This window comes from Gopherus evgoodei, chromosome 5 (genome assembly GCF_007399415.2).
Source record: "Gopherus evgoodei ecotype Sinaloan lineage chromosome 5, rGopEvg1_v1.p, whole genome shotgun sequence".
NCBI classification, from domain to species: Eukaryota; Metazoa; Chordata; order Testudines; family Testudinidae; genus Gopherus; species Gopherus evgoodei.
This window is the reverse complement of record NC_044326.1, coordinates 19,625,301-19,641,108: the sequence shown is the minus strand read 5'-3', so window position 1 is coordinate 19,641,108 and position 15,808 is coordinate 19,625,301. Positions and strand designations below refer to the sequence as shown.

The 15,808-nt window shown below is 40.9% G+C and overlaps 1 protein-coding gene across 10 annotated transcripts in view; it reads left to right on the top strand.

The window, feature by feature from the left end:
• Positions 1 to 15,808, top strand: part of ZFYVE28 (zinc finger FYVE-type containing 28) — a 291,376-nt gene that overhangs the window by 190,859 nt on the left and 84,709 nt on the right. For 9 of the 10 annotated variants that reach the window (XR_004000571.1, XR_004000572.1, XM_030563864.1 and 6 more), the window contains 4 exons: positions 4,488 to 4,625; positions 7,606 to 7,808; positions 9,119 to 9,208; positions 15,647 to 15,736. Coding sequence is in view for 8 of the 10 variants with exons in the window: in XM_030563864.1 (XP_030419724.1) it covers positions 4,488 to 4,625; positions 7,606 to 7,808; positions 9,119 to 9,208; positions 15,647 to 15,736 (521 nt within the window). In the remaining 2 variants the exon portion in view is untranslated. The remainder of the gene's footprint in view (positions 1 to 4,487; positions 4,626 to 7,605; positions 7,809 to 9,118; positions 9,209 to 15,646; positions 15,737 to 15,808) is intronic. The other variant, XM_030563865.1, reaches the window with a different exon arrangement.

Here is a 15,808-nt window from a genome sequence, read left to right as displayed (position 1 = left end):
TAACTGGGTCTGTGGATGAGGGGAAAGTAGTGGATGTGTTGTTCCTTGACTTCAGTAAAGCTCTCCCGCAGTATTCTTGCCAGCAAGTTAAAGTATGGGCTGGATGAATGGACTGGAAGGTGGATAGAAAGCTGGCTAGATTGTCAAGCTCAGTGGGTAGTGATCAATTCCTCCAAGTTGGCAGCCGGTATCAAGCGGAGTGTCCCAAGGGTCGGTCCTGGGGCTGGTTTTGTTCAATGATCTGGAGAATGGCGTGGACTGCACTCTCAACAAGTTTGCAGATGACACTAAACTGGGAGGAGTGGTAGATATGCTGAAGGGTAGGGATAGCTTACGGAGGGACCTAGACAAATTAGAGTATTGGGACAAAAGAAACCTGATGAGGTTCAAGGAGGACAAGTGCAGAGTCCTGCACTTAGGACAGAAGAATCCCATGCACTGCTACAGACTAGGAACCAAATGACTATAGGCAGCAGTTCTGCAGAAAAGGACCTAGGGTTACAGTGGACGAGAAGTTGGATATGAGTCAGTGTGCCTTTGTTGTCAAGAAGGCTAACAGCATTTTGGGCTGTATAAGTAGGGGCTTTGCCAACAGATCGAGGGAAGTGATCATTCCCCTCTATTCGACATTGATGAGGCCTCATCTGGAGTACTGTGTCCCATTTTGGGCCCCACACTACAAGAAGGATGTGGAAAAATTGGAAAGAGTCCAGTGAAGGGCAACAAAAATGATTAGAGGGCTGGAGCATGAGACTTATGAGGAGAGGCTGAGGGAACTGGGATTGTTTAGTCTGCAGAAGAGAAGAATGAGGAGGGATTTGATAGCTGCTTTCAACTACCTGAAAGGGGGTTCCAAAGAGGATGGATCTAGACTGTTCTCCGTGGTAGCAGATGACAGAACAAGGAGTAATGGTCTCAAGTTGCAGTGGAGGAGGTTTAGGTTGGATGATGAAAATGAACATTGTTGGTCTGCTCTGTTTTGGATCGTTATCCAGCAAAACCCATCATCAGCATGGTCGCATGTCCTCTGGAATAGTGGTTGAAGCTTGAAGGAACATATGAATCTTTAGCGCATCTGATATGTAAATATCTTGCAATGCCAGCTACAATAGTGCCATGAGAACACCTGATCTCGCTTTCAGGTGGCGTTGTAAACAAGACACAGGCAGCATTATCTTCTGCAAAAGTAAACAAACTTGTTTGTCTGAGCAATTGGCTGAACAAGAAATAGGACTGAGTGGACTTGTAAACTCTAAAGTTTTACATTGTTTTATTTTTGAATGCAGGTTTTTTGTACATAATTCTACATTTGTAAGGCGTTCAACTTTCATAATAAAGAGATTGTATTACACCAGTGGTTCTTAACCTTTACTGCAGCCTGCAGCCCTTTGGTTCTCAAAAATATGTTCTCGCAGCCCTTAAACCTAAAAAATATTCTTGCACCCCTTAAACCTAGATATGTTTGTATATTAAAGTAATAGTTTAAAAATGTATAATGTTAATAAATACATAGGTTTGATGAAACAAAGTAGTTGTACTTATGTGCCTGTGCTTAAGTTGTGTTTTCGATGATTTACCTTCTAAAAAAATCTGGCATGTCTCGCACCCCCGGAAAGGGAATCTCATCCCAGGTTAAGAACCATTGTATTAGACAATAGAAAAATGTGATTTCTTTTGTGTTTTGCAGTGCAAATATTTGTAATAAAATAAATATAAAGTGAGCACTGTACACTTTGTATTCTGTTATAGTTGAAATCAATATATTTTTAAATGTAGAAAACATCTAAAAAATTAAATAAATGGTATTTTATTATTAACAGTGCAATTAATTACAATAAATTAATTACTTGACAGCCCTAAAGAGAATCTTTCTTTAACTTGCTGTAAAATAAAAATAAAATTCTATTGGAAAACTTGGACATGCTTTAAAGCACAGTATATAATATCATTGTATAGTGAAAGAAAGCAAATGGAAAATTGACATTAGTACGCATTCAAGTTAGTGAGAAAATAAATTTAAAGTAGAATATCATCGCCTGTCCTAAATTAGCATAGTATTATACAAACTTTTATGTTACCAAATTTGAAATTTTGTAATTCATTTCTATCTGAGCCCCCTGCTATAATAATTCTCTGTATTGCCTGCAGCTTTTACAGAATTCAATTCTTAAGATTACATTTTCCCACCCTCTCTTTGATGCCAGAAGTCAGGAGTTTTTAACCTGATGTGCTAAATCAGATTGCACCGGTGATAATACAGGAGCTTCAAGCAATTCACCTAATCCAAAGTACAATAGTGCATTGATTTTAAGTCTCTAGCTTGCTTCATGACTTTGTACCTTTTAATATTCCTGGGTATATAATGTGCTCAAACATTCTACTCTCCGTAATTTTGGGCGAGGACAACGTTCAGGAGTTTCTCTCCTTATTATGGCTACTTGCAAAATATTTTGCTGCACTAATTAGATCCCCTGAGTCAATAGTGGTTTATGAATCATAGTTCAAAAGCAAGTTTTTTGAGTTAGTTTTTGCTTATTCAGAGTATTTGATTTATTGCCTCACTCTCCTAGAACTTGCAACTGAATATTACTCTATCATATATGTTTTAAATGTAGTGATGTATATCTTTGTTGTTTGTTATTCGTGCATCCAGTGAAGTGGGTATTCACCCATGAAAGCTCATGTTCCAATATGTCTGTTAGTCTGTAAGGTGCCACAGGACTCTTTGCTGCTTTTACGGATCCAGACTAACACGGCTACCCTTCTGATACTTGACATCTTTGTTATTATGCAGCAAGACATCCTTGCTTCATTTACAATGCCCTCATATGTTTTTAATCATTGCAGGGTATTTGAAATTAAAAATATCTGCAGAGTCTCAGATACCAGTGCATATTAAGTGTTGGTAAACGTTGACTCTTTAAATGGAGACTGCTGTATCTATTGGTTATGTGTTGAGGTGACAATGCTCCATGCAGGGCCGGCTCTAGGCACCAGAAAACCAAGCAGTTGTGCTCTCGGAGGGTTGGTTTGTTTTTGTTTTGTTTGTTTTTTTTGCTTGGGCTGGCAAAAAACCTAGAGCTGGCCCATGCTCCATGGTAACAACTTTTATAGCAGCCTGCATTAGAATTGTAGGAAATGTGAATCTGTGTTTGAGTCAGGGAGATTTTCACCCCTAAGGGAGAGTACAGAGGAGAGTTTTCTTTAAACTTCTTGTTTGCTTTTTCTTTTGTAAAAAGAAAAAAAAATCGAAAAGCAAAAGAGATTCAAATTGTAGACTTAAAAGCATTCTGCCTTCTAAACATACTTCTCTAAGTGACAGATTCTATTTATTTGTTTTAAAAACATTTTAGGTACGAGGAAAAGGACTACATTAAATAGAGAAGATATGAGTCACAAACAAAACATCTTTAATAAGGGCACTCAGCCTTTTTCATATTCCAAATCTACCTTTTTTACATTGAAACAGTTCCATACAACACTGCCGAAGGCTTTGTAAACTATTTTCAGATAAATGAATACAGAATATGGGCCAGATTATTTACTGCATATCAGGGAGCTGGTTATGGCTCCCCGATTCTCTTGCCTAAGCCCACATTAGAGCAGCCTCCAGGCTGCTCTAACGTGCACTGTCTGCCTATGGTCCTCAAGGGGACTGCAAGGGAGGGAGGAATATCAGCCAGGTACTCCAGCTCTGTGCCTTCTGGACACTTGGGAGTGCAAACCACCTGCTTTAGATTGCCAGAGCAATTATCTTTCATTCCCTTCCAAGAAAGCCCTGCTCTTATATTGTGATTGCCTTTAGAGTACTCTGAGAGGCATATTTTAGGAGACCTGAGGCATATATTGTTAGGGGTGATGGTCAAAGTTAAAAGTGGGGAATCTGATTTATTTGTGCTTCCTGGTTATTTAGTGGAATTATGTATAGTGGGGTTGCTGTTTCTTTTTTGATTTACAAATACAATAAGAATTTGCCAGAGGTGCCTAGAGCATTCATTTAGGTGTCTCTTGTGGTTTTATAAATCTGAAGTGTAAATAAATGAATACATCTAGAATCTAGTGAGTTTTTTTTAAGAAAGATGCATTTCCCTTAGTCCCCCTGCTAATTTTTGTGGCTTTACAGTCAGATTTTTCCTTTAATTTTTCTCTCCTTTTTTTTAATTAGAAAAAGACCCCACATAAACAAAAGGAAGCTCACTTTACAAACTGACTTGTTACATGGGGAAGCAGTGCAACTGACTATACACAAAGTGCTGCTAAATGCATGCAGTAAGCAACCTGAAAAAATAGTGGGTGTGTTCTCTCTCCCCCTCCCATCCATTTTATTCATGCTAACATGTAAAATGTCAAATATGTGATTTTTAGGTGATGTCCCCTTAGTTCTATAAATGTTGGAGAAAATATCATGGGACTTCTTTGGTTTCAGTTACTTTCTTAAAAATATATCTTTTGACTGCATGTATCCGATCTATCCGTTTTCATTCCAGGATAATGTTTTAAACATCGTGAATCAAATCATGGATGAATGCATTCCCCATGAACGGGCCAACCGGGACTTCCGTGTTAAATTTCCAGAAGAAATACGCCATGACAACCTTGCAGGACAGCTTTGGTTTGGAGCAGAGGTAGGTCACTGTTGTTTCTGTTTTGTTTTAAGGAAGATTGGCTCATTGCATGCTGTTTGTAAAGTATGTTTGAGGGCTTGTATTTGAAATGTGTGGGCATAATTCCTCACAGAAAAGCCTATAAACTTGTAGATCAGTATTCGAACATTTACTCTGAAAATTAATCTAATCAGCTGATAATGTATAGTCTAAAAGTATTGTTTTATTGTGGGTTTGATATCTGTTGTGCTTGTGAAATATTTATTTTAATAACTGTTTTAAATTAAGACAAATTGATATTAATAATGCGTAGATACCCTTAATGTATTAGTATTTGATACATATTTCCTGTATATTGGGTCAGTTTATATTGGGAGTTGTATTTGCCATGAAGGACTATCCCATGCAGAGTGTGGAAGTTCTACAGATGTCCACAGGTTTTCATGTCCGAGTAGTATCCTTTATCATGAGCCAAATTTATCTCATTCCTGGAACTATAAGTATTCTTTTAGGGCTTTCTATTCTATCTCCTTCTTTGGATGGTATTAATGGCACTAATGATTGAATTATTAGAGATGCATACAAAATAAAAAGAGCTCCTATGCAGGATTCTAAATGCCCTTGCCATGAATTTTGAACAAAAAATATATTGCCTGCAGAACAATAAACTCATAACTCTAACTCTCTGATTTCTCTCAAAGGCCCACTTCTACAGAAGCCTGTGTACTTAGGTGCCTTGCAGTATGCTGTGACATTTAATAGGCTTGGGCTATTCTGGACTGTAGGAAAGTCTGAGTCCAGTGCTGAGAGTCAATAGATATATATCAGTGTACACGTCCATTACTGAAGGCTCCTTCATGTCAAAACCCAGCATTACAACACTTCTGCCTCCTCTTTGAGCCTTTTGCAAAACCAGCTACGGTTTCTTGACATTATCCTAATGATTCCCACAATCCCACTGAAATTACCACTATAATTACAGCCAGAAAATATCGCTGAGTTTTTTCATCTGGGGTAGAAAATGATTGAGAAAGCACTGAAATAGACAATACATTTGGAGAGAAAAGGAGTTGAACTACGTTCTAAATTTTTTTTCTTTGCATGTGTTACATACTGATTGGTATTTTTGGCCCTCCTGAATCAGTCTTTCACTGGCTCTGTGCTGAACGGAGTTGCTGGTTTCAGAAAGTGTTCTATACAATAAGGTTCTGATGATCCACTTAATTGTAAACAGAACTAGGATCCATGATCTTCCATAAATGTACATAGTGCAGGAGACTGAATTTATTTGTATAAACCACAGTGAGGTTAGCATGTACATTGTGTTCTTGTCAGCATCCTCATTTTGAATCTTATTAAAACTAAGAATTGTAACCATCAGCATCTCAGACTTGACTTGTCTCTGCTTACTGTAATTATTGCTTTGGACTACCTAGAGAACAAGAACAAGAGATCTTGGGAGTGCCCTTGTATCGCAAATCAGTACATCAAACTGCTGAGCAAGGTCTAGGATTACAGGTCCTCCTACAGAGCTGGAAAAATGCCTTCCATCTGCTGCTATTTGGCAGTCAAGAAAGAGACCCAAGAACAGGGATTGAAAAAAGAGAAAAATAAAAGCCTCAAGAATAAAATACCCTTTGTTTTTTTTAATTTTCAAAATATATTTCTATTAAATGCAGCAAGTATGATTTACTTCAACATACATAGTCTTCCAAATCAAGGGACCTGTCCAGCCATGGAAATATTTCTATATCATCTGTATTTTATAGTAAGGCTTTTGCAGTCCAAACAAAAATGAACAGAATGTATGGTAATAATTAAGAAAGAGATAGATAATAAGACAGAAAATATCATATTGCCACTATATAAATCCATGGTACATCCATATTTTGAATACTGTGTGCAGATGTGGTTGCCCCATGTCAAAAAAGTAGTATTGGAATTGGAAAAGGTTCAGAAAAGGGCAACAAAAATAACTAGGGGGATGGAACAACTGCCTTATGAGGAGAGATTAATAAGACTTGGACTTTTCGTCTTGGAAAAGAGAGGGCTAAGGGGGATATATGATAGAGGTCTATAAAATCATGACTGGTGTGGAGAAAGTAAATAAGGAAGTGTTATTTACTCCTTCTCATAACACAAGAACTAGGGGGTCACCAAATGAAATTAATAGGCAGCAGATTTAAACAAAAGGAAGTATTTCTTCACACAATGCCCAGTCTATCTGTGGAACTCCTTGCCAGAGGATGTTGTGAAGGCCAAGACTATAACACGGTTCAAAAAAGAACTAGATAAGTTCATGGAGGATAGGTCCATCAGTGGCTATTAGCCAAGATGGACAGGGATAGTGTCCCTAGTCTGTTTGCCAGAAGCTGGGAATGGGTGATGGGATAAATCCTTGATGATTACCTGTTCTGTTCACATCCTCTGGGGGCACCTGGCATTGGCCACCATCGGTAGACAGGATACTGGGCTAGATAGACCTTAGATCTGACACAGTATGGCCTTTCTTACATTCTTAAGGCTTCTTACAAGATACAAAGTGTGCCTATAAGATCTCTGTGAGCTGGTGAGCGTGCACTGGCTAGTGTATGAAATAAAGGTCCCAACAGTAGCAGAAATTCAGTTCCTTTCTCCTTTTTTTAAACCAAACAGTCCAACACAAATCAAAACCAGAACATTAGCTCTTGTTGCCTGGCCCCTTCTGAAGCTTTTTCCTCTTAAGGCTTCTGCCCCTGCCCACATGGACAACCCCCTTCTAGGTCCTTCCCCTTGATCCTGGGTCTTTTGCAGGAACCTTCTTGCAACCTTTAGTTCTTGCTACCTGAGCTGGCCTTTTATCTGAGGACCACAAGACCTGCAGGGACCTGGCCTCAAACCCATCACTTGGGAGTCACACGTGGGACTAAGACCACTTCCTTGTAGGGCTACCCTGCACTATAATAATTTCTTGGATAAAGTACAACTTTTTAATCCATTTTTTAAAACATTATTTCTACAGTGCTTGGCTGCTGGTTCCATTATTATGAATCGTGAAATTGAGAGCATGGCTATGAGACCATTGGCCAAGGATCTGACCCGCAGCCTGGAGGAAGTTAGGAACATTATTCGGGACCAGGCCTTAAGGGATTTGAATCTTTACACAGAAAAAATGAAAGAGTCGCTTAAACATTTTGATGTCCTTTTTGCTGAATTTGAGTTAAGGTAACAGATTCAAAAATATATATATCCTGAACATTGTCTATTACAGCTACACTTTCTTGCAGAAGAATCTTTCTTTTTCTCCTTTGTCACAGATTTTAAATTTCTTTAGCAGTTTGTACCTATTTATAACACTGTCACATCCTTTCCCCTCAGATTAAAAAAAATCAATAGCCACTTAGCAATCAGAATTTGCAATCTTCAAGTACAGTGTAATCTCTATATTAGCATACTCGTATGATATTTGGGAGAGATTTTCAAAGGCACAAATGAAAGCTGTAAATCTACCCCATTAATATTGTTGTCAGGAGAGAGACAAATAAGAGGGCACATGATAAACGTGTATACAATAATGAATAGTCTAGAGAGAGCAGAGCAGTAGCTTCTGTTCTCCCTGTCTCATAACTCGAGAGGAGATATTTGATTAAATTAAAAGGTGACGGATTCAAGACAGACAAAAGGAAATACTTTTCACACAAGGCCACGACTAAACTGTGGAATCCATTGCCAAAAACAAAGTAAGAATCAAAAACAGATTGAAGGTTTACATCCAAAACAAGAATATCCTGTATAATAGTGAATGCTGACATAAATTTAGGAAGAGATATTAAACCTCATGTTTCAGAGTTAGTCTATCTCTAGCTTTGTCAGAGACAGGATACTGGACTAGATGAGCCCATGAGTCTGATTCAGTGTGCAGTTCCTATGTCCAGTAGAGGACCAGTGACTTGTGCACAAACATTGCATGTAAGTACTGCTTATCTGCACATAAACATGTATTTTTCAGTAATTGTACATAATTTCACACATACAACTAGACTTTATTGTGTCAGCCTTACGGCCCCTTAAATTCCACAGCCTGTTGATCAGCTATGCTTTGTTAATGTAATTTCATATGGAATAGCATCAGATAAGTCTTAATTTTATTCAATTACTGTGCTTTCAGAAAATGCAGAGTAAACTATTTTTCAATCTAGAGAAAGCAAAAAAAAATTGGATGAAGATTTTATTGTTGAATATTTGTAATATTACTTATGAAATTACTGCAGAAGTCTATGCTTCAGTAATAAATAAAGCAATTGAAATTCTTTTCATTTCCACTGAAATTTTAAAGTTCTCTTAATGAAAATTGTCAAAATTTATTGAAAACCATCAGAGTTCGTTATTAAGATAATTTGACCTTCATTTCTTTTCCGTTACATTTTATCTGATTGTGAAGGGATTGAGAACAGTAATTAAAATATACTGCTTTTTTAAATCTTTGAAGGGATTGAAAAGTAATTAAAATATACCTCTTTTTAAAATCTTTGTAGTTATGTATCAGCCATGGTACCTGTAAAGTCTCCAAAAGAGTATTATGTACAGCAAGAGGTAATCGTGCTTTTTTGTGAAACAGTAGAGAGGTAAGCGCTTTTCAGAAATATGAATTACACTTTTCTTTGGTGTATTTACCTATGATCTGGCATATTATGCAGATTTCATGCCTGTAATCTTTAAGGAGCAACATTTCATTTTTCTGGTGATTTGTTCAAGTAAAAAATCAAACAACATTAGCTATTTGCAGAAATGTTTTGGCCTAACATAAAAAAAAATCAGTGTATTATAGCTGGAGTGCATGCTTATGATATATACAGTTAAGGCTGACTAAGCATTTCCATTTTAGAGGCCATTTTACCTTGTACCTTTTGAGTTGAATTTTCTGGATCAGAGGCATTGAGGGTTTTTTGTTTGGTTCTGGGGTTTGGTGTGGTGTCGTAGGGAAAAGAGATTTGTGCAAAAAATGTTTAGGGTATTTTTTAATTTTGTTTTGAGAATGAGGGTGCATACTTCTCCCATTCTTAGAAAAAAATCTTATGACTTTTATTTGGACAACTCTAAAGACTCAGTGGGTTTGGAGTACAAAGTTGAAATTTGTCAAAAGATAGTCCTAGGGGAGGAGAGCGTCCATGAAAACTGGTTTTGTTTTTGACTGCATTGGGAAGTTTTAAATTGTACTTTTTTTTTTTAAAATGACAATGGATTCAGCCTCCCAGTGTTCTAAAACTAAGAGGTGTGCTCTATGCATGTATATACATGGTGTTATGGATTATACCAAAACAGTTTCGTGAATCCTGTGGCATTCAGTAACAATGATTTTACCTCTCTTAATGTGGTATTTTAATATGCATGCAAACATACTTTCACTTCTGGCATTCTTTTGCTGTGTAGTCCGATTGTCTCAGTCAAAGAAAAATGGAGACAGTGGCTGCCTGGTGGAAACATGGGCTTGGGAGAAGGAAAGGATGAGAGACATGGTAATTCTGAGCAGGGACTTATTCAGAAGTCTCTTTGAATGTGGCTATGTTTCACCCCTGGGGTGGTCTTACATGTCTTTCTTTGGTGGTAGTGGTGGGGGCAGGTCACAAGGAACCAGGTGTATCCTGTGTCCCCTACTCCACAAGGGGACAGTATCTCCTCAGGTATGCCTCATCGCCAACAACTCCTCAGGAATGGCTTGTCCATCATTTTATAGCACAGGCCTGGTCTACGCTACACGTTTATACCGAATTTAGCAGAGTTAAACTGATTTAACCGTGCACCTGTCCACACAACGAAGCCCTGTATATCGATATAAAGGGCTCTTAAAACCAATTTCTGTACTCCTTCCCGACGAGGGGAGTAGTGCTGAAATCGGTATTGCCATGTCGGATTAGGGTTAGTGTTGCTGCAGTTCGACGGTATTGGCCTCCGGGCGGTATCCCACAGTGCACCATTGTGACCGCTCTGGAAAGCCATCTGAACTCGGATGCACTGGCCAGGTAGACAGGAAAAGCCCCGCGAACTTTTGAATTTCATTTCCTGTTTGGCCAGTGTGGAGCGCTCATCAGCACAGGTGACCACGCAGAGCTCATCAGCACAGGTAATGATGCAGTCTCCTGAGAATCGAAAAAAAGCTCCAGCATGGACCGCACGGGAGGTACTGGATCTGATTGCTGTATGGGGAGAGGATTCCATGCTAACAGAACTCTGTTCCAAAAGACGAAATGAAAAAACATTTGAAAAAATTTCCAAGACCATGATGCAAAGAGGCCACACCAGGGATTCAGTACAGTGCTGTGTGAAAGTTAAGGAGCTCAGACAAGCCTACCAGCAAACCAGAGAAGCAAACGGAAGGTCCGGGGCTGAAAACATGCCACTTCTACGCTGAGCTGCATGCAATTCTAGGGGGGTCTGCCACCAGTACCCCACTCCTGTCCATGGATTCCGAAGTGGGGGTGGTAATCTCAGCCATGGCTGAGGATTCTGCGGACGGGGAAGATGAGGAGGAAGAAGAGGACGAGCTTGCAGAGAGCACACAGCACTCCATTCTCCCCAACAGCTAGGAGCTTTTTCTCACCTTGACGGAATTACCCTCCCAGCCCTCCCAAGCCACTATCCCACACAATGAAGCCATGGAAGGGACCTCTGGTGAGTGTACCTTTGTAAATATAAAACATGGTTTAAAAGCAAGTGTTTTTTAATGATTAATTTGCCCTGAGGACTTGGGATGCATTCGCGGCCATTCTTTATCTCACTGTGTTATCCGCAGGAGAGTCATATTGTTCATGGTAATTAAGGGGACAGAGATGGCCATTCCTACTGGGCTGTTTGCCTGTTGCTTAAAAGAAATCCTTCCTTCCAAGTAGCCAAGCAGGGGGAAGGGTGAGATGATTGGCGCTGAGCTTTTTTGCGTTTGGCTAGCAGGGATCTTCCCTGCTACCAGCCACGCAGTGGGGGGAGGGGTAAAGCGATCATCCCAGAGAATTGGATGCGGGGTGGTTTCTGCTGCTGCATATTAACAGGAAAGAAGCAGCACTGAACAGGCTTTGCTTGCTATTTGGGAAAGGATGGCACTGTGTATATGAAGGCTGCAGAAGCTGAAAGACAATGGCTTACCATGGACGCATGCAAGCTGAATTCAGCTGCCCGGACCTGCATCTGTGAGGTCTCTAACACCAGAGCCGCAGGCACTCAATATTAAGATGCAAAATGCGACCTTGTAGTGAAATCACATGTGCTATGTAAGGTGAATAGTGTTGTTTACCGTGAAAGAGTATAAGCATTGTCCTGAAAAATGTATCTTTTTAAGTACTTCTCTCCCTTTTTTCCCTCCCTCATGCAGCTGCAAATTTTTCAAGCCTCCCTACTCCATCCCAAAGGCTATCTCAGATAAGGCGGAGGAAAAAAAGACGCGAGGCGAAATGTTCTCAGAAATCATGGAAGTGACCCACAATGAAAGAGCTTATCTGAATGAGTGGAAGGACATGGTATCAAATTACAGGAAAGATGCCAGTGAATGTGAGGACAGGAGGCATGCTCAAGATGAGAGGTGGCAGCAGGAAGATCAGAGGAGGCATGACACAACACTGGGGCTGCTGCATGATCAAACTGACATGCTCCGGCGTCTGGTGGAGCTTCAGGAACAGGAGCAGGATCACAGAGTGCCACTGCAGCCCCTGTGTAACCACTCTCACCATGTTCCATATCCTCCTCACCCAGATGTGTAAGAACGCTTGGGGGGAGGCTCCATGCACCCGCCCACTCCATCCCCATGGACAGCCCAACCAAAAGGCTGTCATTACTTTGAAATTTTTTTAGTGGCCTTTTGCTTCCCTCCTGTCCTCCTCCCAAACCACACCCGGGATACCTTGTCAGTTCTCTCCCTCTTTTTATAATGAATTAATAAAGAATACATGATTTTTAAACAATTGTGACCTTTATTTCCTTAAGCAAGCTTTAAGCGAAAGGGAAAGGTGGTTGCTTACAGGGAATGAGTCAATCGGGGAGGGGGGGGGGGTTCATCAAGGGGAAACAAACACAGCAGTCACACCGTATCCTGGCCCCTGATGAAACTCATTTTCAAAGCTTCTCTGATGCGCACCGCTTCGTGGTGTGCTCTTCTAATCGCCCTGGTGTCTGACTGCATGTAATCAGCAGCCAGGTGATTTGCCTCAGCCTCCCACCCTGCCATAAAGGTCTCTCCCTTACTCTCACAGAGATTGTGGAGCACACAGCAGGCAGCAATAGCAAAGGGGACATTGGTTTCGCTGAGGTCTGAGCGAGTCAGTAATGTGCGCCAACGCGCCTTTAAACAGCCAAATGCATATTCTGCCACCATTCTGCACTTGCTCAGCCTGTAGTTGAACAACTCCGGACTACTGTCCAGGCTGCCTGTGTATGGCTTCATGAGCCATGGCATCAAGGGGTAAGCTGGGTCCCCCAGGATAACTACAGGCATTTCAACATCCCCAACTGTTATTTTCTGGTCTGGGAAGTAATTTTCTTGCTGCAGCCATTTAAACAGAGTAGTGTTCCTGAAGACGCGAGCGTCATGAACCATTCCCGGCCATCCCACATGGATGTTGGTGAAACATCCCTTGTGATCCACCAGTGCTTGCAGCACCATTGAAAAGTATCCCTTGCGGTTTATGTACTGGGTGCCCTGGTGCTCCGGTGCCAAGATAGGGATATGTGTTCCATCTGTCACCCCACCACAGTTAGGGAATCCCATTGCAGCAAAGCCATCCACTATGACCTGCACGTTTCCCAGAGTCACAACCTTTTGCAGCAGCAGCTTAATGATTGCTTTGGCTACTTGCATCACAGCAGCCCCCACAGTAGATTTTCCCACTCCAAAATGATTCCCGACTGACCGGTAGCTGTCTGGCGTTGCAAGCTTCCAGAGGGCTATTGCCACTCGCCTCTCAACTCTGAGGGCTGCTCTCATCTTGGTATTCTGGCGTTTCAGGGCAGGGGAAAGCAAGTCACAAAGTTCCATGAAAGTGCCCTTATGCATGCAAAAGTTTTGCAGCCACTGGGAATCGTCCCAAACCTGCAAAACTATGTGGTCCCACCAGTCTCTGCTTGTTTTCCAGGCCCAAAATCGGCGTTCAATGGCTAGAACCTGCCCCATTACCATCAGGATCTCCAAAGCGCAGGGGCCCGCAATTTGAGACAATTCTGTGTCCATGTCCTCATCACTCTTGTCACCACGCTGCTGTAGCCGCCTCTCCTCACCTGGTTTTCCAGGTCTGTCATAAACAGATAGCTAAGGGTTAATGTCTCTTTCACCTGTAAAGGGATAACACCAGTAACCTGAAACACCTGACCAGAGGACCAATCAGGAAACAAGACTTTTTCAAATCTGAGTGAAGAGGAGTTTTGGGTGTGAGTTCTTTGTCCTTTGTCTTGGGTCTGACCCTCTCAGCTATGAGAGTGATTTTTCTATCTCCTGGCTTTCTAATCTTCTGTTTCCAAGTTGTAAGTACAAAGATAGTAAGACAATAAGGTTTATATTGTTTTCTTTTGTATTTACGTATGTAGTTGCTGGAATGTGTTAAATTGTATTCTTTTTGGATAAGGCTGCTTATTCATTTTTTTCTTTTAAGCAAATGACCCTGTATTTGTCTCCTTAATACAGAGAAACCATTTTTATGTCCTTTTCTTTCTTTTTATATAAAGCTTTCTTTTTAAGACCTATTGGAGTTTTTCTTTAGTGGGGACTCCAGGGAATTGAGTCTGCAGCTCACCAGGGAATTGGTGGGAGGAAGAAGTCAGGGGGAAAATCTCTTTGTGTTAGATTTACTAAGCCTGACTTTGCATACCTTCTGGGTGAAGGAGGGTGGGGGAGAGATTAGCTGTCTCTGTACTTGTGTTTTCCAGGACTGGAAACAGGGAGGGTGGAGTCCCTCTGTTTAGATTCACGGAGCTTGCTTCTGTATATCTCTCCAGGAACCCAGGGAGGGAACACCTGGAGGGGAGGAGGGGGAAGGGAAATGGTTTATTCCCCTTTGTTGTGAGACTCAAGGAATCTGAGTCTTGGGGTCCCCCAGGGAAGGTTTTGGGGAGACCACAGTGAGCTAGGCACTGTATAATCCCTGGCTGGTGGCAGCTTTACCAGGTCCAAGCTGGTAACTAAGCTTGGAGGTTTTCATGCTAACACCCATATTTTGGACGCTAAGGTCCAGATCTGGGAAAAATGTTATGACAAGGTCCTGGTTCAGCATAGACTGCACGATAATGTGCGAGGTGTTTACAACGTCCCGATTGCTGTCTTGAGCTGAGCAGGGTCTGTACTTGCTGTGCTATGGCGTTTGCACAGTTCACCCAGGAAAAAAGGCGCAAAACAGTTGTCTGCTGCTTTCACGGAGGGAGGAGTGAGGCTGTACCCAGAACCACCCGCAACAATGTTTTTTGCCCCATCAGGCACTGGGATCTCAAACCAAAATTCCAAGGGGCAGGGGAGACTGGGGGAACTATGGGATAGCTACCCACAGTGCAACACTCCGGAAATTGACACTAGTCTCGGTACATGGACGCACACCGCCGAATTAATGTGCTTAGTGTGACCGCATGCACTCGACTTTATACAATCTGTTTAAAAAAACGGTTTCTGTAAAATCGGAATAATCCCGTAGTGTAGACATACCCTAAGGCTCAACAGAGAGTCTGAGATGGATTCTCTCCAACACTGCCTTTGACAGTAAATCATGGCACCACATCTGTCACCAAGGGAAGTTCACTAAATATATAGAGGGCTTCTTCCTACTCTTTGCAAATTTTGCATCTTGGAGTTGGGAGTGGAGATCATTGAACCATTTGGTTTCCGTTAGGTGACGTGGGATTGATAATAGTCAAAAGAGACAGCGTTAATGTAGAGTGAGCTTTAAATATGAATTTTCTTCCTCAGTTTGCCTGGCTTATATCACAACATTAATTTATCCATAGTTTTTCCTATTTAATTATTCAAATTTATTTATGAACAGCTAATAAGCTGAGAATGTTCTGAAAAATGATTTACAAATATTTTGTTATTTACCTAGAGCTTTAAAGCTTGGATACCTCACTCAAGATATGATTGATGACTATGAACCAGCATTAATGTTTACCATCCCAAGATTAGCCATTGTGTGGTAGGTATTTATAAGTTTTACATTGATTTTTCTCTATGAATAATATTATATTGAAAGTTTTGGTAAAGTCAC